The sequence below is a fragment of the Cercospora beticola genome, chromosome 1 (assembly GCF_033473495.1).
Source record: "Cercospora beticola chromosome 1, complete sequence".
In the NCBI taxonomy this organism is placed as follows: domain Eukaryota; kingdom Fungi; phylum Ascomycota; class Dothideomycetes; order Mycosphaerellales; family Mycosphaerellaceae; genus Cercospora; species Cercospora beticola.
This window is the reverse complement of record NC_088935.1, coordinates 4303179-4327165: the sequence shown is the minus strand read 5'-3', so window position 1 is coordinate 4327165 and position 23987 is coordinate 4303179. Positions and strand designations below refer to the sequence as shown.

Sequence of the window (23987 nt, the reverse complement as noted above, 5' to 3'; positions counted from 1 at the left end):
CCAACAGCTATAGATGCTCTGTCACCTCAAATCCAACCTTCTCGCTCCCGCGCCCTCTCTCCGTTCCGTCGTTGGCCCCACCAATTCATACTCCTCTCCCTGAGCCCACCGCTTCCTTTCCTTCGCACCGCTTTGAACTCGAATCGACTTTGGTCGAGTTTCTCGCGCAGACTCATGGCCGTAGCGGACCGTTCGCTTCGTGCATCCATGCTGACGTCTCGCGTGGTAGAGTCAAGCCCGAGGACATAGGGAGGAATGTGCGATCCCTTCGACGAGAATGGGCCATGCGGCCTGATATTTTGATCATCAGGCCATCGAGTCCTGGATAAAGCTTCAGAACTCTGACCGTGCCGTAAATAACCTCTCCAAGCTTCTAGTCCATCTTTCAGGCTGCCGGCAGTCTGATTGGGAGGGGTCGAATATGATAGGACATCGGAGGTGTCAGCCATTTCAGTACTTCTCGTGCCAAATGCCATCCTCGCGAGGCTCGTGTTGCTGGCTACCTTGATCAACGCTGCTCCTTTCTTCAACTTCGGGCCATATTTTCGTGGAGACGAATCGATCACTTCACGGATCTGCTCCATATCGACCTCATGCTCACGTCGACGTTCGAGCGACTGCAGCCTCGGCGCAGCAAAGGCACGACCTTGCGCATAAGATGTTTTCTGAAGCGGTCTCGTAGTGGCCGTGGGGGATGAGCAGGACCTTTGGCGACCATGGCTAGCATCCTGTCTGCGCGAACGTGATCGGCTCAACTGACGGCACGCACGCTTCTCCTCGATTGCAGCCGCGACTTGCGCCACTGAGTTCGGCACCACATCCAGTGAATTCATGTGTATGAGGATGATCGGCAGTTGTATGGAGACTAGTTTTGAACTGGTCATTGACACCGTGACATTCAAAAAGTATCGCACTTCAAACCATTTGCCGCATCGAACCGTCGCGTGTCCCCGTGGGACTTCGAGCTCACAGGTCCTTGTCTCGCTCGAATGTGATTCGACACCGTGCCACCCAGCGGTTCCAGACTTGAGTTGCGTCTTGGTCAAGATCGCCTGTTCGTTTGATTCGAATATGCGCGCTTGCCCGGCTGACTTCTCCAATGTCATCGCAGCGGCATGTTTGTAAAACAGTATATCGCGCTCTAGCGTGAGCTCCAGCTTTCTCACAGGCCTGCAGCATTTGTTCACAATGTGCAAGTCAACAAAGATGCTGCTGCCACTGACCCAAACTTGTCTGTGGAGTCCAGCAGTGACCTTCAATGTCTCAGATGCAGCCGAACGAGAGAGTGACAACTCATCTGACGCTGTGAGCGGGCTCGGAAGCGATGTCAACGCCTTCTCTGGATCATATGTAGGCAGTACATGCACATCGTGCGACGTTCTTACCCGGTAGTGTTTTCCAGTCTCTCGGATCACTGCTGTGGCGGCGAGCATGAAACGGATATTTGCATGCTTCGACTGAAAGGGTGGGGGCCCCGTATCAAGTGGCAGGCTGATCATGAACGGGAGAGCTGATGTCGAGGGTAGTAACGACCAGAACTTTTCTTCCGCACAGAGTGTGCCAGACTCAACCATTCTGGCAGGCGGAGGATGCCTCTTGTCTATTAACTCAGTACCGAGAGCAAGGAAAGTGGCCTTCCGATTGTTGCTGATTTGCTCGATGCCAAGTAGGTCCACAGCCAGTCCTCCGATAGCCAGAGGACGCCGTCCCCTGAACTGTTCATTGTCGTCCACAGTAATTTTGACGACGCCTTCTACGCTGCCTCCGCCAACGAAGATAGGCGCCGAGACTTGGAGCTCAAGTCTAACGCGCGGGTGCTTGTGCTGTGGGAACTCGAGGATCTCCAACGGTGGTGGTGCTCGGATCTGAGTGCGCGAAGGTATTCGGCGAGCTGCATCCGAAGTCATTGGATCCAATCTGAGCCCTGCCTGCTTCACAGGCGACTGGCTGGGCCCATGATTTGGGACGAGGAATTGCTGCTGTCGATCCGAACCTGGCGCCGACTGTGTGCGCACAGATGGTTTCCTCGAATGCCCAATGGGTCCTTGACGTTGAAAGGAAGATGACCGCTGTGGTATGCTTGACGGAGGTATGCTAAAGAAGCTTGCTGGCTCGGGGGTGCTACTGTAAGATGACGAACCCCCTTCTGGCGGTTGAATCCCTGGATTTGGTGGAGATGCTTTTGCTGCTTTCGCAGACATCGAGGTAGCAGCTTTCAGCGAAAGAGATCTTTTGATGGACAAGCTGCGCTTGGCAGAGCCTGCCTCGGACGCTTTGCGCCTGGGCTGCGGTGGATGGCGAAGCATAGCATGATCAAGGATGCTCGGCTCGCTCAATTCGCGTATGTCTGACAGCGGCCGTGGGATGAGGGAGGACCATGGTGCAGGATCGGGGGTCTGGTGTCTCGGAGGCGCGGGTGGAGGCACGATCTCTTTCGGCGGAGCCGGCGCAGGCGGTGGAGGCGGAGGGGGTAGAGCTGAATCTGCCCCTCTGAGATGAGGAGGCGGCGGTGGTAGTTCATAGATGGGCTTCGGCTTGGAGATCTCGTACCTGCGCGGTCGTTTCTCCATTGCAGTCACAGCGTCTGTCCTTCATGATTCGTTTCTGTGTTGCTTTTGGTTGCGACATGGCTCTCGAATGCGAGCAGTGCAGGAGCGTGGCTCGGCTGGCAACAGCGGGTACGCTTGAAGAGTCGAATTTGCACGGAAATGGCATATGTGTCGGTGTCCTGCCCGCTTGTATCGTACCTGCCATCTCTTCGTGAATGCTCGTCAGTGTGCATGCCGTTGCATCAAATTCGGGGAGAGCTTGCAATCTGTCGGGCTGCCAGGTGAAATTGGAAATTTCTCATTGACGAACACTTGGTGCACACAACACCTACCACTACCGGCCCCTGTCTGACGGGGACAAACGCGTCCAGTGGGCCGAGATGCTTCTGCTAGCAGCATCAGTTTTCTCACAATACTTGCCTGCTTCGCTCCACGAGCGTGACCGGATGCTGGTCTCTGGGATCACCGCTGTTGTTGGCTGTGAGCTGATTGGGGCGTGCTCAGCTGATGAGGCGACGACAGCTGTATGCCGGTATGAAGTGCACGAGGCGTCCGCTAGACTGCCCTATATCGGACGCTTGTGAGGATCTCGCAGTCCCCAGTGTGAGCGTAGCAGGCATCGCCCACGGACACGTCAGTCGCACGCGGTCAGCTGGCGTCACAGGCAGCGCACTGCTGACGCTCGACACGCCTTCGACGTCTTCTAGAAGCTGTGGAAGGTCGTTGCAGTATGCACGGCGGTGTTGGAGGCCGAGGAGAAGCACGAGTGCGGAGGAGGCGCTTGGCCGAGTCGAGCAGTCGCAGCCTAGCGATCCAGATCCATCCAATCCGATGGCACAGGCGCCGCTGCCACGTCCACGACCACGAGCAAATGATGATCACGCTGCGCACGTTGCGGCAGGCGTACAAGACCGCTCGCCGGCCTCTGCTCCCATGCAGACGCTGCACTGCACGGCGGCTCTCTTCCCCACCATCACCGTCACCGTCACTGCAGCGCCGCCGCCCGTGGGCGAGGGTGGGCCAAGCTCACAAAGTGCCGGCGACGAACGGCTTCCTGCAGCAGCGCGCGAGTTGCAGCTCCAGAAGGAAAATTCTGCTGCTGCTGTGCGGGCTGCTTCTTTCCCAGCGCCCATCTCAGCGCCGATTTTCGCTGCCCATGTGACCGGCCCTCTCCTCCTCAGCGATCAATTTCTCTTAGCCAACTCCTTACCTCACCACTCTTCTCTCTCACTCGCGCACTGCAAGGTTATCGCTCTCTGTACTAAAGGTATTACCAATTCGTGCTCTCCGCCATTCACACCACTGGCCCGTTCACCTGGGTGCAAAGGCTTAGCGTAGCCTTTGCTGGCCTCTCACTGGCTTTGCCGATTGCCTGAATCGGGTACCTGCAGCAGATGGGCGATAACAGCCTCGACGACGACCACGATATGGCTGCCGCCTCCAAGGTCGAAAGCGCGCCTGGCGAGGCAACGCCCAGCTCCATCGAATCGACTCCCGAGGCAGAGGCTGGCCCCGAACCACCCCAGGAACCCGCTCAACCCCAGAAGCGCAAAGGTGGTCGCAAGCCCGTGAGTCCTACTCTCCGCATGACTCGTTCTGTTATCGCTCACATCGCCGCTGACCGACTTTAGATATATGCCACGTCGGAAGAGCGGAAGCAGCGTAACCGACAAGCTCAAGCTGCATTTCGCGAACGCCGCACCGAGTACATCAAGCAGCTCGAAGCAACCATCAAGGCCAATGAGGAGAACCTGGGTGGGCTGCAGCAGCAGCATCGTCAAGCCGCCGATGAGTGCCTAATGCTAAGGTACAAGAATTCCCTGCTGGAGAGGATTCTCTTAGAGAAAGGTACGCTACTGTCCAATGTGCCCCGCAATTCCTTCTGACGTTCGTAGGCATCGATGTTCAGGCCGAACTTCAGATGAAGACTGGAAGTCCAGTGCTTGGTCCCGGGTTCATGCATGGTGCTACGACCTTACCTCAACAGCCTCCGTTGCAGCGCACGACGCTACAGCGAGCGCAAGCCCGGCGCTCTGGGCAGAACTTCTTGCCAAAGCTTGCGCCTGGCCAAGCCAGTGCGGATATGGGCTTCTCAACAGCCTCACCTATGGCTCATCCGACGCCTTCATCACACGCTTCCTCGCCAAGTCAGCTATCTACAAGATCACCAGCTCTTCAACAAGGTGCCATGACTTCGCCTGCCTCTGCGGGTCTTGCTCAGCCGCAGGGCCAAACGTTCCAGAACTTTACTCGCTCATCGCAGCAACCTAATCATGCATTCTATCAAGCCCAGCAGCAGCCCGCTGCCGCGCAACATCGACGGCATAGACCAACCCCATCGTCAACATATCCAAGTAGCGCAAGTGGAATTTCGAACGTGTCAAATGGCAGTCAGGCACTGCCACATCCTGGCAGTTCTGGGGGAAGTGCACCACCTTCCGCGAGTGCCTTTTATCCAAGTCCATTTCAAAAGCATTTTGAGCAGCTTGGTGAGTTCAGCTTTCCAGCCCAGGTATGGCCTCTGTTTTTTCAAGTCTAACTGTGCGAGCACAGATCAGGAGTACGACTCTCACGCAGCGCGCTCCGGGTTCGAGGAACCTGAGGACGACTCGCATACAAGTGCCATTCGGTCACCGGAGGATCTGTCAGGACAGTATTCCAACCAATTCGATCAACAAGCGGCACAGCAGCATGGCGAATACTATCAGTCAGCGCACGCGATACCTGGACACGCACACATTGCCAATCAGTCACAGTACGAGCAGCCCCAAATGGTGCCACCCACGAGCCACCCGGGGACCGGCGACTACGTTGATCCAAACGATCCGATGCTCGACGCGGATCCTTTCGGCTTGAGCGCTTCTATGCATTATCCTCAGTCATATGCCGGCCCACAATATCACGATCAGCGGTAATCATCAACGACTTCTACTTGTCCGGCGTTTAGGAAAAGGTAATCAAAATATAAAGGCACTCATGAGCAATTGAAAAGCTCCGCAATAGCTCTGCGGGCTACGAATGACACGGAAGGAAATGACCAAAAGTACAGTTGCAGCATTGATTGGAGAGGAAACGCATAGCGAAGGTGTTTTAAGCCCATCATTGTTTGAAGCACTTGAAAGAATCTGAGTTTTACAGCTACGAACGTTGGATGTCGCAGGCAACAGTTGGAGCTTCAACTTCCAGGAGACCAAGGAGGGTCAATTTGCACATATTCACTATGCTCCGAGGTGCGGGGATGGACAGCCATTGTTTGAATCGGTAGATGTGTAATAACATCTATTATATTCCAGAACTGAGCAGCACCTTTTCTGAACTCGGCGTGAAACTTGTGACTCTGTAGGCAACTGATGTCGTCTCCAACCCGTAAGCTCCGATATCGCCGCAGCTCAAGAACATGTCTCACCACCATCAGTCCACGTGAGTGGGACAGAGCGTTCAATTCCTCGTGCTTGTCACGACTTCGTGAAAGACTCTTGCTGGGCTTAAGCTGAGAGCACTTTGAGTTGATGTCAGACCTTTGAGCGCTCAGGTTCCAGATTTGACCCAGGAGAATGCTGACCCTCTGGAGACTTATCGTCAATGGAAGTAGTGTGCAATCGATATCAATTGAGCGTCAAAACGAACGAGTAGGATGAGAAAAGAGAAATGTGAATGCAAACGTTAAGATTGGCATTTTTGTTCTTCGGTTACACTCGACAGATTCATAACTCGCCATGAGGCGCGCTTTGCATTAGTCGCAGCCTCCTGTTCGCGATCGTGCTTTTCTTTGGGGGCACGTCAACCGTGGTGGGATTCATAGGCGCTTAAGCACCGAGCGCTGGGAAAGCACTGGAGTCATTGGCGTTGAAAGTGGAGCCACGTGGACCACCGCGAGGCGCTCCTCTAAAGTCGCCACGGTCTCCACGGCCACGTCCACCACCACGACCTCGGCCTTCGCCACGGAAAGAGCCACGACCCTCTCCACGGCCGCGGCCGCCGCGTCCACCGCGTCCACCACGGTCACCAGCATCTGGTGCGGCGTAGTACTGGCCGTCAATGTTGATGCGCTCCTTCTCCTTGACTTCCTTGACCTTCTTGGTCTTGCCACCACCGCCGACGAAGAAATCTTCCTGCTCGCGGTTGACCGCCTGACCTTCAGGGAACTTGGTCTTGGATCCTTCGTTGGCCTTGCGGATGGCAGGTGACTCGCCAGAAAGGGCCAGCTTCTTCTCGGCGAGCTCCTTCAGGTAGTCGTCGTAAGACTTGACCTTCTCCTCAGGCTCGCCGGCAGCATCCTCGCCAACCTCGCCGTCTGGACCGTTCGTGAATGCTGGGTCTGCAGCGCTGGTGTCGGGAGTGAAGCCAGGCTCGTTGTTAACTTCAGCCTTGGCAATGGCATCGCCAGCGGACTCGTCTGCCCACTCGGACTGGCCGTCCTTAGCGCCCCAGCCGTGTGCAGCTTGCTTCTCTTGGTCACTTTGATATGATCAGCGTAGTCGGGTGAGTATCCGTTTGTGATCCCTACCCAATGCCAGTGTGGCTGTGACGGTCGTCGCGTGGAGCACCACCGCGTCCACGTCCACCGTAGCCGCCACGGCCTCGTCGGTCACCACGTCCACGTCCCTCGCCGCCGCGACGCTCGTAGTCTGGTACGTGGGTTAGCATTGGCAGCGAGAAGGTTGCCTGAGAGTTGTCATTTACCCCTAACTGGTCGAGAGTGACGATCGCTGCGAAGGCCGTCATCGCGGTTCTGCTGGTCGACACGGCTGGCGCCTGGTAGAAAGCTATTAGGATGCAGTCCTGGTGCTGTCAAGATGGCGGCTGCGCGAGCGAACAGCGTTTGTCTCGCTCGAGCCGCCATGTGTTGTAGTTCGTACCTTCGCCTCTTACAGCGCCGCCACGTCCACCTGATCGTGCGCCACCCTCTCGGGCAGCTCCCTCAGCTGGGCCATTGCGCTTTCCAGTTCGCGGGAGTGTCTTGTCGACGACCTTAGTCGGGACTGGGGGAGTGGCCCGCTCGGGGTCGAGCTCCGGGTCGTTGCCTGGGGAAGCAGTCAGCACGAGAGAGGTTCTTTTCGATGGTCATGGACGGCGCGGTGTACCCAGGAGCTCGTAGAGGTTCTGTTCGCGATGAAGTCAGTCGATCAAATTCTGCAAGGCGTGTGCCGCCCAATGGCTGGGACGCGACGCGAAATGCGCAGACTGCGCGCCTGGCGATTGTCGGTGGTGAGAAGGACATACCTTTGATACAATGGCGTCGCTCATTTTGGATGTCGCGGTCACGAGCAGCGAGACATGATGCGAGTGCGTTCAAAGATGGATGGAGTGGCCGCTCAAGCCCGCACAGACGTTCGACGAATTTGGGTGACAGATCAGTGGGCTCCACTCAAACGCCAAGCTTCGTTTCCTCCTCCTCGACTTCCTCCTCCCTCGCGACAACAACAATGACGGAACACAACAGCGCAACGGGCAAATGCAGAGGCAGTCCGCCATGCGTCTGGCGCGGGGCCGCTGCATACCGACACTCCCTCAGTGCGTCGCATCACGCATCAGTGACTGACAGTGCCGAATCCGCTGCGTGCACTGGCCTATGCACCGCTCTGTACCGTCGAAACACTGTGCAGTCAGACCGCTCGTACAGGGTGTGCGCTTGATTGCGAATGTTTTCCGTAGCAACGGCCAACAAGTTGACCGCTTCTGGTTCTGCAGCGTCCGCGAACCTGCGTGCTTGAGTTTATACTGAACCTGGACCTGGATCTGGACCTCTGCCCAGCACACGCCATCGCAATTGATCAGCGGATAACATCATTATTGACAATGTCCGGTAGCTGGTCGCTCAAGGCTTCGCGTCTTACACGTGGAAGGCGGCTGCGAGAACAGTTCTTCAAACGCGTGCTACATGCTCGACGATCGCTTAGAAGCTTTCGAGCCTCATACCAAGTCTATATTTGCATTGCACACGACAGCCTGGCGACTCCCATGCATCGATCAAAAAGGACAGATCGATGCGCAGTGCCACCGCTTGCACGCCCCGTGGACCGTGGTGCAGACTGCACAAGCTTGTGTCTCTCAGCACCAACGATCGAATCTTCTAACCACGCATGCCGCCATATCCTCACAAGTACTACTACACGTGATGTGGGCTGCTGGTCGGAAGTTCAGGATGCCGTGTACTTCCAAAGCAGTATTTGCACTAGCTCTGTGGCTTCATCCTTTTGGACACCAGAATCGACCAATCGAAGCTTCACCACGCTTGTTCATACGCTCTTTGCTTGGTCGATGAACTTCATCCTCGAATGATGTGTAATAATTCACCAGCTCGCACATGCTTACAGAACACCCCTACAGGACACCTCCGTCTCGCGGAAGAAAGGAGCCTTCCTCGAAGCCTCGGACAATCTTAGACTGAACCATAATTCCCTGTCGTGGCGGGCCCCACCAATCACGGAACTCGTAAAGGTCGTTGCTAGCGTAACTACACTCTGAAATGCGGACAACAGCTGCATGCGGCATCTTCCTTTCACAGCCTTGGAGATGCGTTTCAGCCTCTCAGGGCGCACTCGACGCGTAATGACCGACGTGATGCAGCAGGAAGTCGACAAGCTTAAACGCGCATCACATGCATGCTTCACCGTGCGATAGCCTTGCGAATGCATCCGCATCCCTTTGCTCTTCGTTCACGATCCGTGCCAAAACCAATGTTCCTCACGCTTGACGAGCCTGACACGGTTCAGCAGAATGCAATTGTTGCAACACAAATATGCAGAGAGGCGGTTTTCGAGGTGTCGTGTCTACGAAGCGGAGGTCTAGAACCGAATTGATGTGCATGATTACACGCCAACTCTATCTGACTTGACTAGATGCAATAGGAATGGTGGCTTTGAGGCGTTCAGTGACCTGATCGTGTCACTGGTAAGCTAGCCTGGCCCTATAGGAAGAGGTCGTACCGCCCTTCGACATGAGAAATTTGCGACACTCGTCGGTTTACCCGCGGTAATTGCCCTCGTATTGACACATTCCTGCGCGACAGGGCAACAAAAGTTCGCAGCGACATCTGTCAACAGTCCGTCGCATCAACAAGAACCTGGTACATTTGCCACAATGAAGAGAATCGCGACGGCAGCGGCCGTGTTGGGCTCAGGTGAGCTTGTTGCACCTGTTTTGTGCAGTCCATTTTCTAACATTTGATAGCATCTCTTGCCACAGCGCAAGCATCCCTAGCGAGGACATGTCCAGAAACGAACTTATGCTACTCTCTCAATATTCCCCAATCGACAGTCGAAGCCGATGGACAAGGCGATATTTATTTCCAAATGTCCGCGCCTACATCGTACCAATGGGTTGGGCTGGGACAAGGCTCACGCATGTCCGGGTCTAACATCTTCGTGATGTACGTATTCTCGCTTTGGACTGCCTAGTTCTGGTCCGACATCTGTGCTTGTCGTCAGCGCGAACAGGCAGAGAAATTCCGGAGGGACTTCTTAGTGCGAGTGGTCTTGCTAACGATCAAGATAGGTACACTTCCAGTAACGGCCAAAATGTCACAGTATCGCCACGCCTTGGAACAGGCCATGTCGAACCACAGCACGACACTAGCGCTCAGATCGAAGTCCTCGAAGGTTCAGGAGTGATGGATGGCATGATGGTCGCCAATGTAAAGTGCTCAAACTGCAACGAATGGCAAGGCGGCTCCATGGACTTCACCGCTCAGAGTGCCAACTGGATCTATGCCTCCAGAACCGGCGACGCCCTCGACTCCGATGATGTGAGCGAAGGAATCCAGCAGCACAATCGTTACTCACCATTCCAATGGCAACTCGGTGAAGCTCAGGGTGGCGCCAACGTCAATCCATTCGTCGCAGCAGCGGTCACAACAGGCGCAGACTCCCAAACAGCCAGCGCTACGAATTCGCAGCCGAACGCTACACCAACCGGCTCAAGCGATACTGGCTCATCGTCCGGCAGCGCTTCTGATTCCGGCGACAATGACTCTTCCTCTTCGTCTTCCGGCTCCGCGACATTTTCCAACACGCTCGGACCATTCGGAGGTGATTCTGCATACGGAGACCGACTCACCACTGCACATGGAAGTCTCGCATCAATCGCATTCGTGGCACTATTCCCAACAGGCGCGATCCTCATCCGACTTGCGAACTTCACTGGTCTCGTTTGGCTTCACGCTGCGATTCAAGCCGTGGGCTATCTGGTTTTCATCGCCGCCTTTGGACTGGGAGTGTACATTGCTACTCAACTGAACGAGATCGGAACCTACCATCCGATCATCGGCATCGTTCTGTTCGTCATCCTCTTCACTCAGCCTGTGACCGGCCTGTTGCATCACCGATTGTTCAAATCGCGAGGAGGTCGAACGATGTTCACGTTTGTGCATTTGGGCATTGGACGAATTGCAATCATACTCGGCATCATCAACGGTGGTCTGGGTTTGATGCTTGCAGGGGCTGGAAGCTCGGCAAAGATTGCTTACGCTGTATGTGCGGCGGTTGTGGGCGTTGTTTATATTGCGTCCGCGGTGTTTGGAGAGACGAGGAGGAAGCAGGGACCTGTCAGCCCAGAGGCACAATTCAGCGAAGGGAAAGGCCATCGACAATTGAACAGTGTTGATGAGCAGAATCCCGGATTCGGTATGACCAATCTTTCGAAGGAGAGATGACCGGTTTCTAGCGCTGGGATAAAGCATTGTCTGCGGTTCCGATAAGTAAAGGAGATCAGTGACAAAGTGTGAACGTAGATGTTAGCTCAGTCAGAAGTCCAAGACGTTTAAGACGTTTGTGCAAGAAGTCAGTCGTTTCAGCTCCCTTCATCATGCATTCGCTATCTCTGCCGCTGTTGGTGCGACTGTGCATGCGCAATATGCATAGTTTCGTCTGCTGCTACTTCTTTCCCAGGGTCTGCACTTGGCTTTCACCTCAGCTGCATTTGCAACTTCTGTCTCTCGGGAAGGAATGCGATGATTCCTAATAGCAGCTGCAGTCTATCCTCGCCTTCTCGTTACTCGTCAACGCTCAGTGGTATCATATGTTGTGTCATGCCTTTCGAACTCGTGGAGGTGGGAGGGACCGCGTCTTCTAGAAGGTCTCTTCTTCGCCAGCAACTTCCGCATCTCCGTCCTGTGGAATTTCAAACCCCTCCTGTAGCACAAGTAAGCGTAACGCTCGTAGTTAGCATCATGTGGCCATGCACATACCTCAGTGGAATACAGAATTGTCTGTATTTGCTTGAGTATACTTCCATCATCCTCCTCGAGCGTAGGATCGGCTTCCATGGCCCCTTGGATGAGCAATTCGATGTCGCGAAGCTTGCTGAAGTAGAAGTCTCGCTCGCGCTCGAGACCTTGAACAGTTTCCATGAGCTCGGCATTCTTCTGTTGTAGAGCAGCAGTGGCAGCTCCACCGACAGCGCCCTGGCGACTACCAGCGCGAGGGCCACCCGCACCGAGCCCACCAGCAGGTTTTCGAGCGCCAGCCGAAGCGCCAGAAGTGCGTGAGCCACTTGGGGGAAGGGCTGGAGCGCCTCCGGCTGCTACACCCTTCCTCCTGCCGACAGCATCATAGTCGCCGCCAGGGTAGTATTGATCCCAGTATCGCTTCGTCCACTGCAGAAACTCGAGGTTGTCCTGCATCTTGCATTTCACCAACTGCTCGGTGGGTAGGGGTCGATCGACATGGTGTTTGCGGAAGGTGTTGCTGAGAATTTTGAAGTTCTCGAGATAGGCATATTCAGCGTTGACGTTGAACTTGACCCTGCTCATGGGCACATCGAGGAAGATCGAATCGTAGATTTGGCAATAGGCGGCTCTGAGGGGCTCGTCAGTACGGTTGACACAGGAGGATGGTCGTAGGCCCTACCCAGTGCCACACTGCTCGACTTTGGTGAGGTTGAGCTGTAACAGGCCGTTCACCCATGCCAGCAATTCTTGTCTGCGTCCATGTCAGCTACCCATCGCCGCCGCTGTCAACGGCGCTTGTATTGCCGATTGCTGGGATCGAGGACGCGGCAGCCTACCTGGATTCGCCCATGTTGGCGGTTGTCGATCGATGCGCACAGTCAGTCGGCGAGGGCGGGCGGAGAGCACGTGCGTGAGGGGTGGACAGGGAGCTGCGAATGTTGGGTCAAGATTAAAGAGGTGCAAGTGCTGGCGCATAAACAATCGTCTATGCTTGGCAGGCACGACAAACAGCGCCCCGCCATGATTCAGCGCCTCCTTCACTCCACCGCCCACCGCCTGCCGCGGAGGAGACGCTGTCCCGCCGAACTGCATCTAGCGGGCAAGGCCCTATGCCCAATGCACTGGCTTTCTATTCTTCAATGTTGTTCGCCATGATTATATTCGCGGAGGACACGCTGGACTCAACATATACATGTGATAAGAGGTAGGACCTCGCGTCTTGAGCGCCGAGGCTTCTTTTGTTCACGTCAACTTCCACCTTAACCATCTCTCCCAAACCACACTCCACCACCATGTCCAAGTCCGTACTCATTACCGGCTGCTCAAAAGGCGGCATAGGCCATGCACTGGCCCGCGAATTCAAGAAGCACGGCCTGCGCGTCTTTGCCACTGCCCGCAAAGCCGAAACCATTTCCGACCTCGCCGATCAAGGAATTGAGACGCTGTCTCTGGAAGTCACAGATCAAGACTCAATCGACGCTCTGAAGCATGAAGTTGAGAGCCGTACTGGAGGCCGACTGGACTACTTGGTCAACAATGCTGGACTGAACTGTACTGTTCCCGCGCTGGATGTCGAGCTCAAAGACATTCGATTGACCTTCGAGACGAATCTCTTCGCCGTCATTCGCATGTGCCAGGCATTCGCTCCACTTCTGATCAACGCCAAAGGGGCCATTGTACAAATTGGCTCGATTGCCGGTATCATGCCATACGTCTTCGGCAGTGTCTACAATGCTAGCAAAGCCGCTCTGCATTCTTACTCAAACACTTTGAGAGTCGAGCTAGAGCCTTTCGACGTCCGCGTTGTCACTGTTGTTACTGGAGGTGTAAGTGATGATCGCTGCCACCAGACACCACATTCTTCAATGCTACAGCTCGTTGTGTGCCCGAAAGCCTACTGCTGCCCACAATTCTGTTCCAGAATGTCGTCTTTGCGCGGACTGACGCTAATCGTCCCTGTAGGTCAAATCCAACATTGCCAGAACACATCGAACCTTGCCAGAAGATTCCATATATCTGCCACTAGCAAAAGAGTACAACGAGCGCCTAGTACACAGCCAGTCACAAGGCGTGCCAAACGAAGACTACGCGAGGCGTGTAGTATATCAACTCATCAACAAACCCAAGAGAGACCACATCTGGGAGGGTGGAAAGTCATGGCTCATATGGTGGGTGTCAAACTTCTTGCCGAGAAGAGTGATGGACCTCGTCATGAGCAGAATGTTCAAGTTGTGGAAGTTGAGGGGCACGTATCAGAAGAAGATCGCCTGACGGCGACTTTCAGCACATTTAGAGCGTCTGTATGGGGCTCTTGATTAAAGTAGTAGAGGAAAATGGCGACTGTACTAGGGTTTAATCTATCGTTGTTCATTCATGTTCATCCTTTCAATCTAGACATTATCATTTCCACGCCGTTTCGTGGCCTCAATTTGGGTATCCCGACGCCTTCGCTAAATTCACAAAAAGCAATCGTGCCAGCACATTCTGTTGAACCCTAGAACGCTGCAACCATCAGAAACGCTGCTCCTAGACAGAAAACCGATACAGCTAATTTTTCGCCAGCGCTTCCTGTCTGCTGTGGAGCCGCTATTACGGAGGACTGCCCAGATCTCTCCTCATCATCGCGCCCGCCACTAGAGCCAGGACTCGAAGTGGAGGTTACCAATGTGCTCCCTGCATCCGGTACTCCTGTTGGAACGTGCAGCCCCGTTGGAACATCCAACCCTGTCTGCGTGACATGCGTTCTGGGACTGAACAGTGTTGCATCTACCGTCATCGTAGGAGTGCTGCCCTCTTCGTTTCCCTGTCCTGGTCCAACCAGTGATTCCGCTGGTCGCTCGACATGGACACTTGGTGGCACAATGGTAATCGTCGTCTGTGGTGCCTCGAGTGTGGGGTGCGGGTTTTCGATATGCGGAGCTTTGGGAGAGTAAATGGGCTGATCGAGGCCAGTGCCGGTGCTCTCTATTCGAGGCGAATAATAAGTAGGATAAGACGTGTAGCATGAACAGCTTGGGGATGGAGCATCAGGCTTTTGTAAAGAGCCCTGAGAATGCATGGTTTGCACAATCTCCGCAGCTGGCAGACCTGTTGACGTGTTCGATGTTGAAGCATTATTTGAGACGGAGGGGTAGGCCCGTGGGGGATTATAGTCGATCACTGTGGCCGGGACAGGTAGAGGAGGAGTCTCTGGTTTCAGTCCTACAGGTCCGTCACAGCGGCAGACCAGTGTTGGCCCAGCTGCTTCTGTTATCGTCGGCTTTGGGGGAAGAAGGAGCGAGTCCTGCTTGTACATGGTTTGCACGATCGGCACGGGTCTGCACGAAGCGCATTCTCCCTCAGGCTGGCCCGCTGAGTTGTACTGAGATGTCATGGCTGGGGCCCCATCATAGCTTCCTCCGGATGGGTACAGCGCCGTTACCATTTTCCAGACTGTAGTCAATTCGATATACGCTGGGACATCGTCATCCACATATCCGTCTGGGTCGTGTTCGTTTGAATTCGTAGGTGTTGTCGCTAGGGTCGTCGAGGCTATTGTGGCCGTTACCGCGAACAAGAACGAATGAAACCTTGTCATGATATGCGATGACGAGCAAACGAGTGTGGTGTAGAGGCGTTCGTTTAACGAGTGGTGGCGTCTAGACGCGTCGGTCGCCTCGGAGGTTTCGTGTTTGAGCGCAAAACTTGTAGGTGGTGTGTAGCCTCAGGTCTGAAGACGAAAGGGTGGGCAGGAACTCGCTCGGCTTTAGACTGGCCAGGGCACTGGGACCGGTCTCTTGGACGATGCGGCGCGGATCCTACTGGGCAATGATGTGGCATGGCAGGCGTGCTATTTGGAGGAGCGCTCAGGAACGACCAGGTAATATCTGGTTAGCGACCAATGCTTAATGTCATGAGAGTTCGAGTGGCGCTGCCCAGAAATGCAACAGTGGCATCACAGCATGGAACGGTCATCGGTGCTCTGCAACTGGTTGTTCCTGTCGTCACAGTCTTTCACGTTGCGAATAATGCCAATATGTGTAGACAAGACTTGAACACTTCCTATAGGGAACGCCTTGTAGACCCACCTCATTTGGTCCCACGAGATATGGCATAAGTGACGATCAGCGTGATCCAGGATGTTCGCTGGCTCTGAGCGTCGCGTATCTGCGCAGAATGCACAAGCTGGTAAACACAAAGCCCATCTTCTCCTCGGCAGGGACGTGGAGTCTGTTCCAGGACGGAGATTCACCAGAGAAGCATGTAAAATGAACAGCTCGACTTCTGCTGCTGCTTGGGCGACTTCACTTGTAGCAGCATCATCGCACGGATGTCGTATCAGCCGTGATGATGCCTCAAAGGTATTTGTGACGAGCTGCTTTCCGTCGGAAAATGGTGTCAGCGTCGATCGTGCTGTCAGATCTCCACAAATCTGTCGACGGAGACCTCAGCTGAAAGGTTGGAGTAGAAGAGCGTCAGATCCTGCTAAAAGTGCAGCATGGCGGGACCAGCAGCATGCATCTACTGCGGCCCATTCTCATAATGTCGCTTGAGAATGAGGCCGCGACTGGGGCTTGGGTATCGCTCAAAGGAAGGTCATATGTCGAGAGAAGAGGGTGCATACAGAGCGCCACGAGACGTCAATCTGCATCTTCGCTGTTGTCTTCTTACACTGCTCAAATTCAGCGTTTTGGTGCTCGATGCACTCCGTCTCGTACAGCCCCTGCTGGCAACCTGGAGGCTGAATCTTTACTATTCTCGAGACATGGATGAAAGTTGCGAGCTGATCTCTGCGAGTCAGAAAGTTGACGCTGCCAATGTGCTTGCACACAGACCTGGTGGGCGCAGCGGACCGTCGGGTGAGCCGGCAGTGATCAGTGTTAGTGATCAGTGTTGGCAACGACCACGGCAGACGCGGCCGTTGCACATTGTGTTCTTCATGGCTGGCATTGCGGTCGATGGATGCACAGCGGAGTGTGCTGCACGATGGAGCTGCATAGAGCTGCAGCCGGCGCTGGCAGTGGCCGTCGCGGCGCAGCAGGAAGTGGCCATACAGGCGTCGAGGCAGGTCGACCTCGGCTCCATCGCAGACTCTCGGCGACGGTCTGCCTAGGCCCAGCGCGATGCGTGCGAATGCTCACGGCGCGTCAGACGCAAGCCGCGGGCGAAGCGACGATCATGGCCAGCTGCACTGACTAACTACTCCGTCGGCCTTCGTAACAGTTCTTCTACGTGATGTGTACCACTGCGTCTTGTGAGATTTGAGAGTCCAGCAAACAATCATGGCTCGTACGTGGACTGTCCCAACTGCTGCTGCCGTGCGAACTCTCCCAAGGCTGACATCCCAGCAGGACTCCCTCACATCCCCGTGTCGCTGCCTCGACTGACCGCAGGCACCGCCGTGCCGGCCGCTGCCATCGCCGCCTACCTCAATGGCCGCTACCAGATCACGACCGACATCTGGGCCATCACCAGCGCCATCTGGTACCAGATCTTCCTGAAGCGACTGGAGAAGCAAGACCGGGTCAATGTCTTCTACCGCTTTGAAGAGCTGGCGAAGACTCCAGGCCAGGCGGGCAAATTGTTCCTCGTAGTACCGAAAGATGAGAATGAACCCAATGCGCAGACCGAGTGGACATACGCCGAGGCGTACGAGCTGATCCTGAAGTATGCCGGGTGGTTGAAGGAGACACACGGCGTGAGGAAAGAGGAGATCATCGCTATGAACTTCATGAACAAGCCACAGTTCATTTGGGTGTGGTTTGCGCTCTGGTCTCTCGGAGCAATTCCAGCCTTTATCAACAGCAATCTGCGGGACAACGCCTTCATCCACTGCGCCAAGATCTCGACCACACGTCTTCTCATACTCGGTCCTGAGATCGCCGAGGAGGCCCTCACAGATGAGGCTGTTGCGGCCTTCAAGCCGGACAACAAAGGCCATGCAATCGACACAGTCATTCTCGATTCTGCAACGGAAGCTACGATCGCATCACTTACTCCATACCGCGCTCCTGATTGCGAGCGCTCCGGCGTGATTGTTGCCTCGACCTCCCTGCTCATCTACACTTCAGGCACCACCGGACTACCCAAGGCCGCAAACGTGGCATGGGGCAAGTCTCTCTCCGGCGTGAACTTCTTCCCAAAGCTGCTCGGCATGAAAGCAGATGATCGTTACTACACAGCCATGCCGTTGTACCATTCTTCGGCTTCGATACTGGGTGTCTGCCAAGTCCTAGGCCCGGGCAGCACTGTGATTGTGTCAAAGAAGTTTTCGCCACGGACTGTGATGAAACAAGCGACCGAGACCAACGCTACGATCATGCAATACATTGGTGAGATGTGCAGGTACTTGGTCTCCGGTCCTCCCACACCCTACGACAAGACGCACAAAGTCCGATTAGCGTTTGGTAACGGTATGCGACCGGATGTGTGGCAGCGCTTCAAGGACCGCTTCAACATCGGCACGATTGTGGAATTCTACGGCGCCACCGAAGGTCCTGGTGCATCATTTGTATACTCCAACAATGGATTCTTGCGAGGTGCTATCGGCAAGTCTGGCGTGATCTCAAGCACACTGTTTGGAGGCAACCAGGCTCTCTTGAAGCACGACCACGAGACTGACATGCCGTATCGGAACCCCAAAACTGGCTTCTGCGAGAAGGTCGCCACCAATGAACCAGGCGAGCTCTGCTACTGGCTGGACCCGGAGAATGTTAGCGATAAGTTCCAGGGCTACCTCGGAAACGACAAGGCGAACGGGTCCAAAATCATTCGCAATGTTTTCAAGAAGGGTGATGTATACTACCGATCAGGAGACTTGCAAAGAAAAGATAGCGATGGCAGGTGGTGGTTTGTGGACCGCATTGGTATGCAAACATCTTTCCTCTTCCTCACTCACAGCATTCACTGACATGATCGAAACAGGTGATACATACAGATGGAAAGGCGAAAACGTTTCTACCGCTGAAGTTTCCGAAGCGCTCGGTACTCATGCGGCTCTTCAAGAAGCCAACGTCTACGGTGTACAACTTCCCAACCACGATGGACGTGCGGGCTGTGCAGCGATCGGTCTATCCGAAGGCCAGAAATTCGACGATAACCTTGGAGCAGAACTTGCTGCTCACGTCCGAAGGCGTCTGCCCAGATATGCTGTACCCTTGTTCTTGCGACTGATGAAGGAGTTTGAAGTGACAGGCACGATGAAGCATCAGAAAGTATCGCTGAGAAACCAGGGTGTGGACCCCAGTAAAACGGAATCGGACGAGTTGTATTGGTTGCCTCCTGGAAGTGATAAATACACAAGATTTACAGAGGGAGATTGGAAGAAGATTGCTGGTGGTCAAGCGAAGCTTTAAGCATTGTAGCCAGTGGGATACGACGCAGGACAGATTTTGACTGTAGCATTTAGATACCATTTATTTCGCGACCTTGTGAATTGCAACGTAGAGGATGCACGGCATTACAGCAAATAAACGTTGACTGCTACCCTCGTGAGATAAATACGCGACAAAAGGTACATTGTGATTCAATTTCTCGTTTTATACAGCTTCGGGTAATGACTTTGGAAGGCCACACTACATAAAGTCACTAGCTCCCTTCCTTCTTTGTCCAGGCCCACTGCCAGCAACAAGATTCCTTCGACTAGGATGGATATGAGACTGATCCTCTTCGACATTGGCTTCTGGCTTTCTCGGCGGAGGGGCTTTGCGAGGAGGAGGCGATCGAGAAGACTCTGGGCTGCTCGTGTTCCTCCTTCGCTTCGCAGGCGGGCTGCGTCTTCGCGATGGTGGAGACCTAGATTCGTAGCTTGCGCTCCTGCCCCGCTTTGGTCGAGGAGAGCGGGATCTCGAATCTGCGCGGCCTGCCTTTCGTCGTGGTGGCGGACTTGGGGAACGGCTTGCTGTGCGGTCTCTGCGACGTGAAAGAGAGCGTGATCTGGAGCGTGCACGGCCTTTGCCGTTGGCTTTGCGTGGAGGAGAACGGGAACGTGAGACCGAGTCTCGTCTGGCCCGTGGTGGTGTGCGCGAACGCGAGACTGAACGATCACTGTAGCTGTCTCTGCGTCCGCGAGGAGATCTTCTTCTCCTGGGAGAAGGCGAACGAGACGTCTTTCTGCCATTCTTCTTTGGCGTTGGGGAGCGGGAGTAGCTTCGGTCCCGCCCACGCCTCGGCGGCGTACGCGATCTCGAACGTGACCGCGAATCTGATCGTGAAGAGTAGCTGGAATAGCTGGAATAGCTGCTGACACTCTCGCTCCGTCCTCTGCTTGGGGTTGGACTCTTTGCTGGCAGCGGCGCTGGCGCAGGCTTTGGCATATTCTTCAGCCATTCTCGCATGCCCTCTGTGAGCGGTCCCTTGCCAATCGCAGTGAAGAAATTGATGCTGAATCGAGTGTTCTTCGGATCGTCCGTTGGGAACATGCCAGTCAAGGCTGTCTGCAAATCGTCGCCCTTGAAGCGTTCCACCAACTTCTTCATGCCCATGCCCGCCTCGAGCTCCTCGATGAGAATCTTGACAAAGATGCGACTCGAACTTGTGGTGTCTTCTTCATTCAGCTTCACAACGTGGAATACGGTCCAATCGATCGCATCGGAAGACAACAGATAGCCAAAGAATTGCGCGATGATGCGTAGTCGATTGGTCTCAAATCGGTGGATCGTCTCGTAGTACTTCATGAACTGATCTTGGAACAGGTCCTTCCAGAGCCGGTTCAGCTTGCAGAAACGCTCACCAATGAGACCGAAGAACTTGTTGAAAGTGCGCTCCTGACTGCAACATTCGATGATCATGGAGGGCAGTTCGTCTTCTCGGCCGGCCGGCAAGTTGATCCTCATGAGCTTGTGGCAAGCTTCTTCAAAGGTACCAGACGACATAATCGTCAGGTAGATGGAACGACGGAGATTGACCAGATCGGTATTGGACTGATCCTTGATTTCCATCGCCCTCTCCTCCGCATCGTTCTCGTCCTCATCACTGGATTCTTCATCGCTGTCCTCCGCCTCGTCCTCGTCGCTGTCCTCAGCCTCGCCAAGAATTTCGGCCTTCAGCTTCTTGTATGCCTCTTCATTCGCTTCGTACTCGGCGTCAAATTTGAATATGTTCAATCCGTCTTCTGTTTTCAACTTCTCATCATCCAACGATGGTCGATGCGTAATTTGGTCTTCCTCTTCTACCAGATCTAACTCTTCCCTCACCGCTTGATGGTCCTTGTACTTGTCCTTCCGGATCTGGAACAGGACCTCGATCATGTACTGTACTCGCTTATCGATGTCCGCTTCATGCAGGATGCCTCGGAACTGATCGTAAACTGCCAGTGCTATAGAGGAGTTCATCTCCTCGATGTGCTGACCCACTTCTTTCATCAAGCCAACAGCAATCTCAACACTATCATCCGTCGGCTTGTGGAGAAGGAGCAACAGCATTTGGGCTGCAAGCATCTCATGCGCGGCCTGCTGATTGATCAAGTGTGCAATGAATGTGGTGCTGCTGTGGCATACACTCTTGTCGTTCCTCTTGTACGCTTTGCGGAACTGGATGATCAGTCTGTTGATCAACAGCTCGCCAACTTGTGGCAGCTTGGTGTTCACAATGGCGACCATCGCCGCGTAGATCGGAGTGAAAGGCAGACTGGCTGCTTGCGCCTTCATGATACTTCGGCAGAACAGACCACGCCCTCGGACCAGATTCTCATTGAAGAGCTCCGGCACAATGTGTTTGATGTTCGAGACGTTGACCTTGTTGATCAGGCCGTTGATCGATTTCTTCAGCGCCTCCCATGCCATACGCTGATACTCTTTCGAAGTCTTGTCGGTGATCTGGGCCTGCAATGCCTTCAGCCGAGCGGGAGGTATGTATGTGCCGCCAGATCGCATGTTCAGCAGTTTCTCATATTCTGCCTTCGCTGCCGCCTGCTTCTCCTCGTCCGTAAGTGGTTTTGCCGGAGCTTCATCTTCTTTTTGTCGCATTTCGAGTTGTCGTGCTCTCTCCTTCGCTCGCGCGCGGTCGACATCGCGGGGCAGCGGACCATGGTTTCGTGAAGGCGGGGATCTCGAGTTCGAGCGGCGTCGTAGTGCTGGCGCGTCTCGTTGCGGTGAAGGCGATCGTGATATGGAGCTGCGTTTTCGCGAGCTGCCTTCTGCCGCCGCGCTGGCCTCACCAGGTTGCGGCGTCGGTAGCCGGACCGCAGACTCGACGGCGGCCATGTTACGAACCGAACAAGTCTGATTGTTGAAGCGTGGCCGATGCACACGCGTAGAGCATCGGCTCAAGTCATGTGTACTGCAGAGTACCAGCCGTCGTGAAAAGCGGACGAAGTTTGGAGCCGTTCACGCTAGCAACCTGAGTCATGTCACATGCCAAGATACCGCATAACATGAATAAAAATATGTACATGGAAGCTGGCGACCTCTATCAACTAACTATCAACGCTCGACCGCATGGACACGCTCAGCTGAGCTTCTTCAATTGAGTCTCAAGCTCGTTCTCAGTCCAGTCCCACAATTCCTTCGCCAACTGCGGCTTCTGCGCATGCCAAAAGCTTCCTCCGCTCTTAATGCCAACCGGCGTCCAGTAGTAACTGCTTCCGACCTCTTTCTTGTCTGCTGTAGCGGCCCACAGTTCATTCTTCGCCCCTCCTGGCACGTCGAGTGTGAGGGGCTTGATCAGTGGCAGACCAAACCGGGCAAAGATGCTCGACTGTTTTTGGCTAGCGTACAAATCTGTTAAGATCACTCCCGGATGGACTGAAGTTGCCGTGATTTGTGGGTAGCGACGCTGCAATTCTCGCGCGTGAAGCAAGTTCGAGAGCTTTGACTGACCGTACCGCCGGAGGGTCGCATAGGACTCCAAGGCATCCTGGTCGTAAATAATACCGGGCGCTATCATGTGGCCTATCGAGGACACGTTGACAATTCGTACATCAGAGCCAGGCTGATCGGCAGTCTTGAGAAGTGTCGGGAGCAAGAGCTTGGTGAGAAGCGCGTGGCCAATGTGGTTTGTGCCAAACTGGATCTCGTAGCCATCCTTTGTCTTGGAATATGGAACTGCCATGATGCCAGCATTGCTAGATGCGTGTCAGAATTCCAAACACATTTTGCGGCGCCATGAAGACGTACTTGATCAAAATATCAAGGCGATCGGAGCGAGCCTTGAACTCCTCCGCTGCATCTTTGACCGAAGCAAGAGATGTCAGATCAAGCTTGATGTAGGAGATTTTGGCGTTGGGCACGCGCGTCTTGATGTCCGCAATGGCATCTTCCGCTTTCGACTGCGTTCTTGCGGCCAGGAAAATTTCTTGTGGATTGTGCTTTGCGAGCTGCAAGACGGCCTCTTTGCCGAGACCAATGTTTCCTTGTCCTTGTCAGATCGCGTATTTTGCTCGTAACGCGGTCCAAACTCACCGCCCGTGATCAGGATCACTTTCCCGGAGAGATCAGGTATGTCCTTTTCAGGTGTAAAGCTCTTGCCGAAGAACCAGTCGAACATGGTGTTTGCTGTATGAAAATTTGAGTGCTGACACGAGTAGCGATGGCCGATTGCTCTTTCTTATTCAACTGTGTATGAGGGCTTGTGTTGCGTGATCGAGTGATGATATGGCATCCGAGGACGTTCGTTCTCTACATGTATGCTATCAGAGACGCCACGCTGTCGCTGTCGGACGAACCTCCTCCTAGCGGATCCCACACACTTACGGCCGCACTGCTTGAGACGGTTCAAATATTTAAAGTTTGGGTGCAGATCATCATACAGACGCCTTAACGCCTCAAGAATTTGTCGCCATGCCATCTCTCTGTTCCTGTGCCTACATGATGGCGCACAGCCACGAGACGTCTGGACTCGATTATTTGCGTGATACTACAGTGTAATCTGTCTATAGCGATCTTCCGGGTAACGATATCTCGTTATATCGATACGCTTTCTTGCCCACCATGGTTTTTGGGTGGGCGGAGCGATATATCGATATCGTTCTTAGTCGGGGAGTGCGCACGGCCCTTGGCAGCAGTAATATCGTTGTCGGAGGGCCTGCCGACTAGACTTGGCAGTCGGATTTACTGTCGGAGCGCCGGATGATACCTGTTTGGCTCATGACCAATCGAAAAATGCCCTTGACCAAGGGTCACATGACCACTTTTGGTAACGATTCCTCTTTATTACGATACGGAGGTCTGCCCACCGAGGTATCGTTATAAACAGATTACACTGTAGGAGATAGCCGTATTCCATCGGCCGACAGCTTACCTGCAAGTCGGTCAGTCCCTCTCTTGTCTTCGGCCGGCAACCAGCATGAACGC

At 54.4% G+C, this 23987-nt stretch overlaps 10 protein-coding genes across 10 annotated transcripts; 4 read left to right on the top strand and 6 right to left on the bottom strand.

Moving 5' to 3' along the window:
• Window positions 1-26: 26 nt before the first annotated feature.
• Window positions 27-2570, bottom strand: RHO25_001726 (uncharacterized protein; the record flags this gene model as incomplete). Its single annotated transcript, XM_023594331.1, has 1 exon — window positions 27-2570. The coding sequence occupies one exon, from the start codon at window positions 2568-2570 to the stop codon at window positions 27-29; it is 2544 nt and encodes an 847-aa protein (XP_023458839.1).
• Window positions 2571-3943: 1373 nt separating this feature from the next.
• Window positions 3944-5464, top strand: RHO25_001725 (uncharacterized protein; the record flags this gene model as incomplete). The annotated part of the gene is made up of 4 exons (XM_023594330.2): window positions 3944-4117; window positions 4181-4397; window positions 4445-5038; window positions 5103-5464. 4 exons carry the CDS (start codon window positions 3944-3946, stop codon window positions 5462-5464), a joined length of 1347 nt encoding a protein of 448 aa, XP_023458836.1.
• An 891-nt stretch (window positions 5465-6355) lies between these two features.
• On the bottom strand, window positions 6356-7796 carry RHO25_001724 (uncharacterized protein; the record flags this gene model as incomplete). Its single annotated transcript, XM_023594329.2, has 6 exons — window positions 6356-7007; window positions 7057-7177; window positions 7233-7304; window positions 7409-7573; window positions 7634-7652; window positions 7773-7796. 6 exons carry the CDS (start codon window positions 7794-7796, stop codon window positions 6356-6358), a joined length of 1053 nt encoding a protein of 350 aa, XP_023458837.1.
• Window positions 7797-9632: 1836 nt separating this feature from the next.
• RHO25_001723 (uncharacterized protein) lies at window positions 9633-11202 on the top strand (the record flags this gene model as incomplete). Its single annotated transcript, XM_023594328.2, has 3 exons — window positions 9633-9672; window positions 9723-9921; window positions 10047-11202. 3 exons carry the CDS (start codon window positions 9633-9635, stop codon window positions 11200-11202), a joined length of 1395 nt encoding a protein of 464 aa, XP_023460024.1.
• Window positions 11203-11617: 415 nt separating this feature from the next.
• On the bottom strand, window positions 11618-12568 carry RHO25_001722 (uncharacterized protein; the record flags this gene model as incomplete). Its single annotated transcript, XM_023594327.2, has 4 exons — window positions 11618-11680; window positions 11737-12346; window positions 12398-12469; window positions 12555-12568. 4 exons carry the CDS (start codon window positions 12566-12568, stop codon window positions 11618-11620), a joined length of 759 nt encoding a protein of 252 aa, XP_023460023.1.
• A 442-nt stretch (window positions 12569-13010) lies between these two features.
• On the top strand, window positions 13011-13989 carry RHO25_001721 (uncharacterized protein; the record flags this gene model as incomplete). Its single annotated transcript, XM_023594326.2, has 2 exons — window positions 13011-13544; window positions 13681-13989. The coding sequence occupies 2 exons, from the start codon at window positions 13011-13013 to the stop codon at window positions 13987-13989; spliced, it is 843 nt and encodes a 280-aa protein (XP_023460026.1).
• A 223-nt stretch (window positions 13990-14212) lies between these two features.
• RHO25_001720 (uncharacterized protein) lies at window positions 14213-15295 on the bottom strand (the record flags this gene model as incomplete). The annotated part of the gene is made up of 1 exon (XM_023594325.1): window positions 14213-15295. The coding sequence occupies one exon, from the start codon at window positions 15293-15295 to the stop codon at window positions 14213-14215; it is 1083 nt and encodes a 360-aa protein (XP_023460025.1).
• Window positions 15296-16979: 1684 nt separating this feature from the next.
• Window positions 16980-19052, top strand: RHO25_001719 (uncharacterized protein; the record flags this gene model as incomplete). Its single annotated transcript, XM_023594324.2, has 3 exons — window positions 16980-16986; window positions 17049-18563; window positions 18622-19052. 3 exons carry the CDS (start codon window positions 16980-16982, stop codon window positions 19050-19052), a joined length of 1953 nt encoding a protein of 650 aa, XP_023458456.1.
• A 170-nt stretch (window positions 19053-19222) lies between these two features.
• Window positions 19223-21899, bottom strand: CWC22 (pre-mRNA-splicing factor cwc22; the record flags this gene model as incomplete). Its single annotated transcript, XM_065602141.1, has 2 exons — window positions 19223-19900; window positions 19944-21899. The coding sequence occupies 2 exons, from the start codon at window positions 21897-21899 to the stop codon at window positions 19223-19225; spliced, it is 2634 nt and encodes an 877-aa protein (XP_065458213.1).
• Window positions 21900-22143: 244 nt separating this feature from the next.
• RHO25_001717 (uncharacterized protein) lies at window positions 22144-23181 on the bottom strand (the record flags this gene model as incomplete). The annotated part of the gene is made up of 3 exons (XM_023594322.2): window positions 22144-22759; window positions 22812-23046; window positions 23097-23181. 3 exons carry the CDS (start codon window positions 23179-23181, stop codon window positions 22144-22146), a joined length of 936 nt encoding a protein of 311 aa, XP_023460030.1.
• Between the last annotated feature and the right edge of the window lie 806 nt (window positions 23182-23987).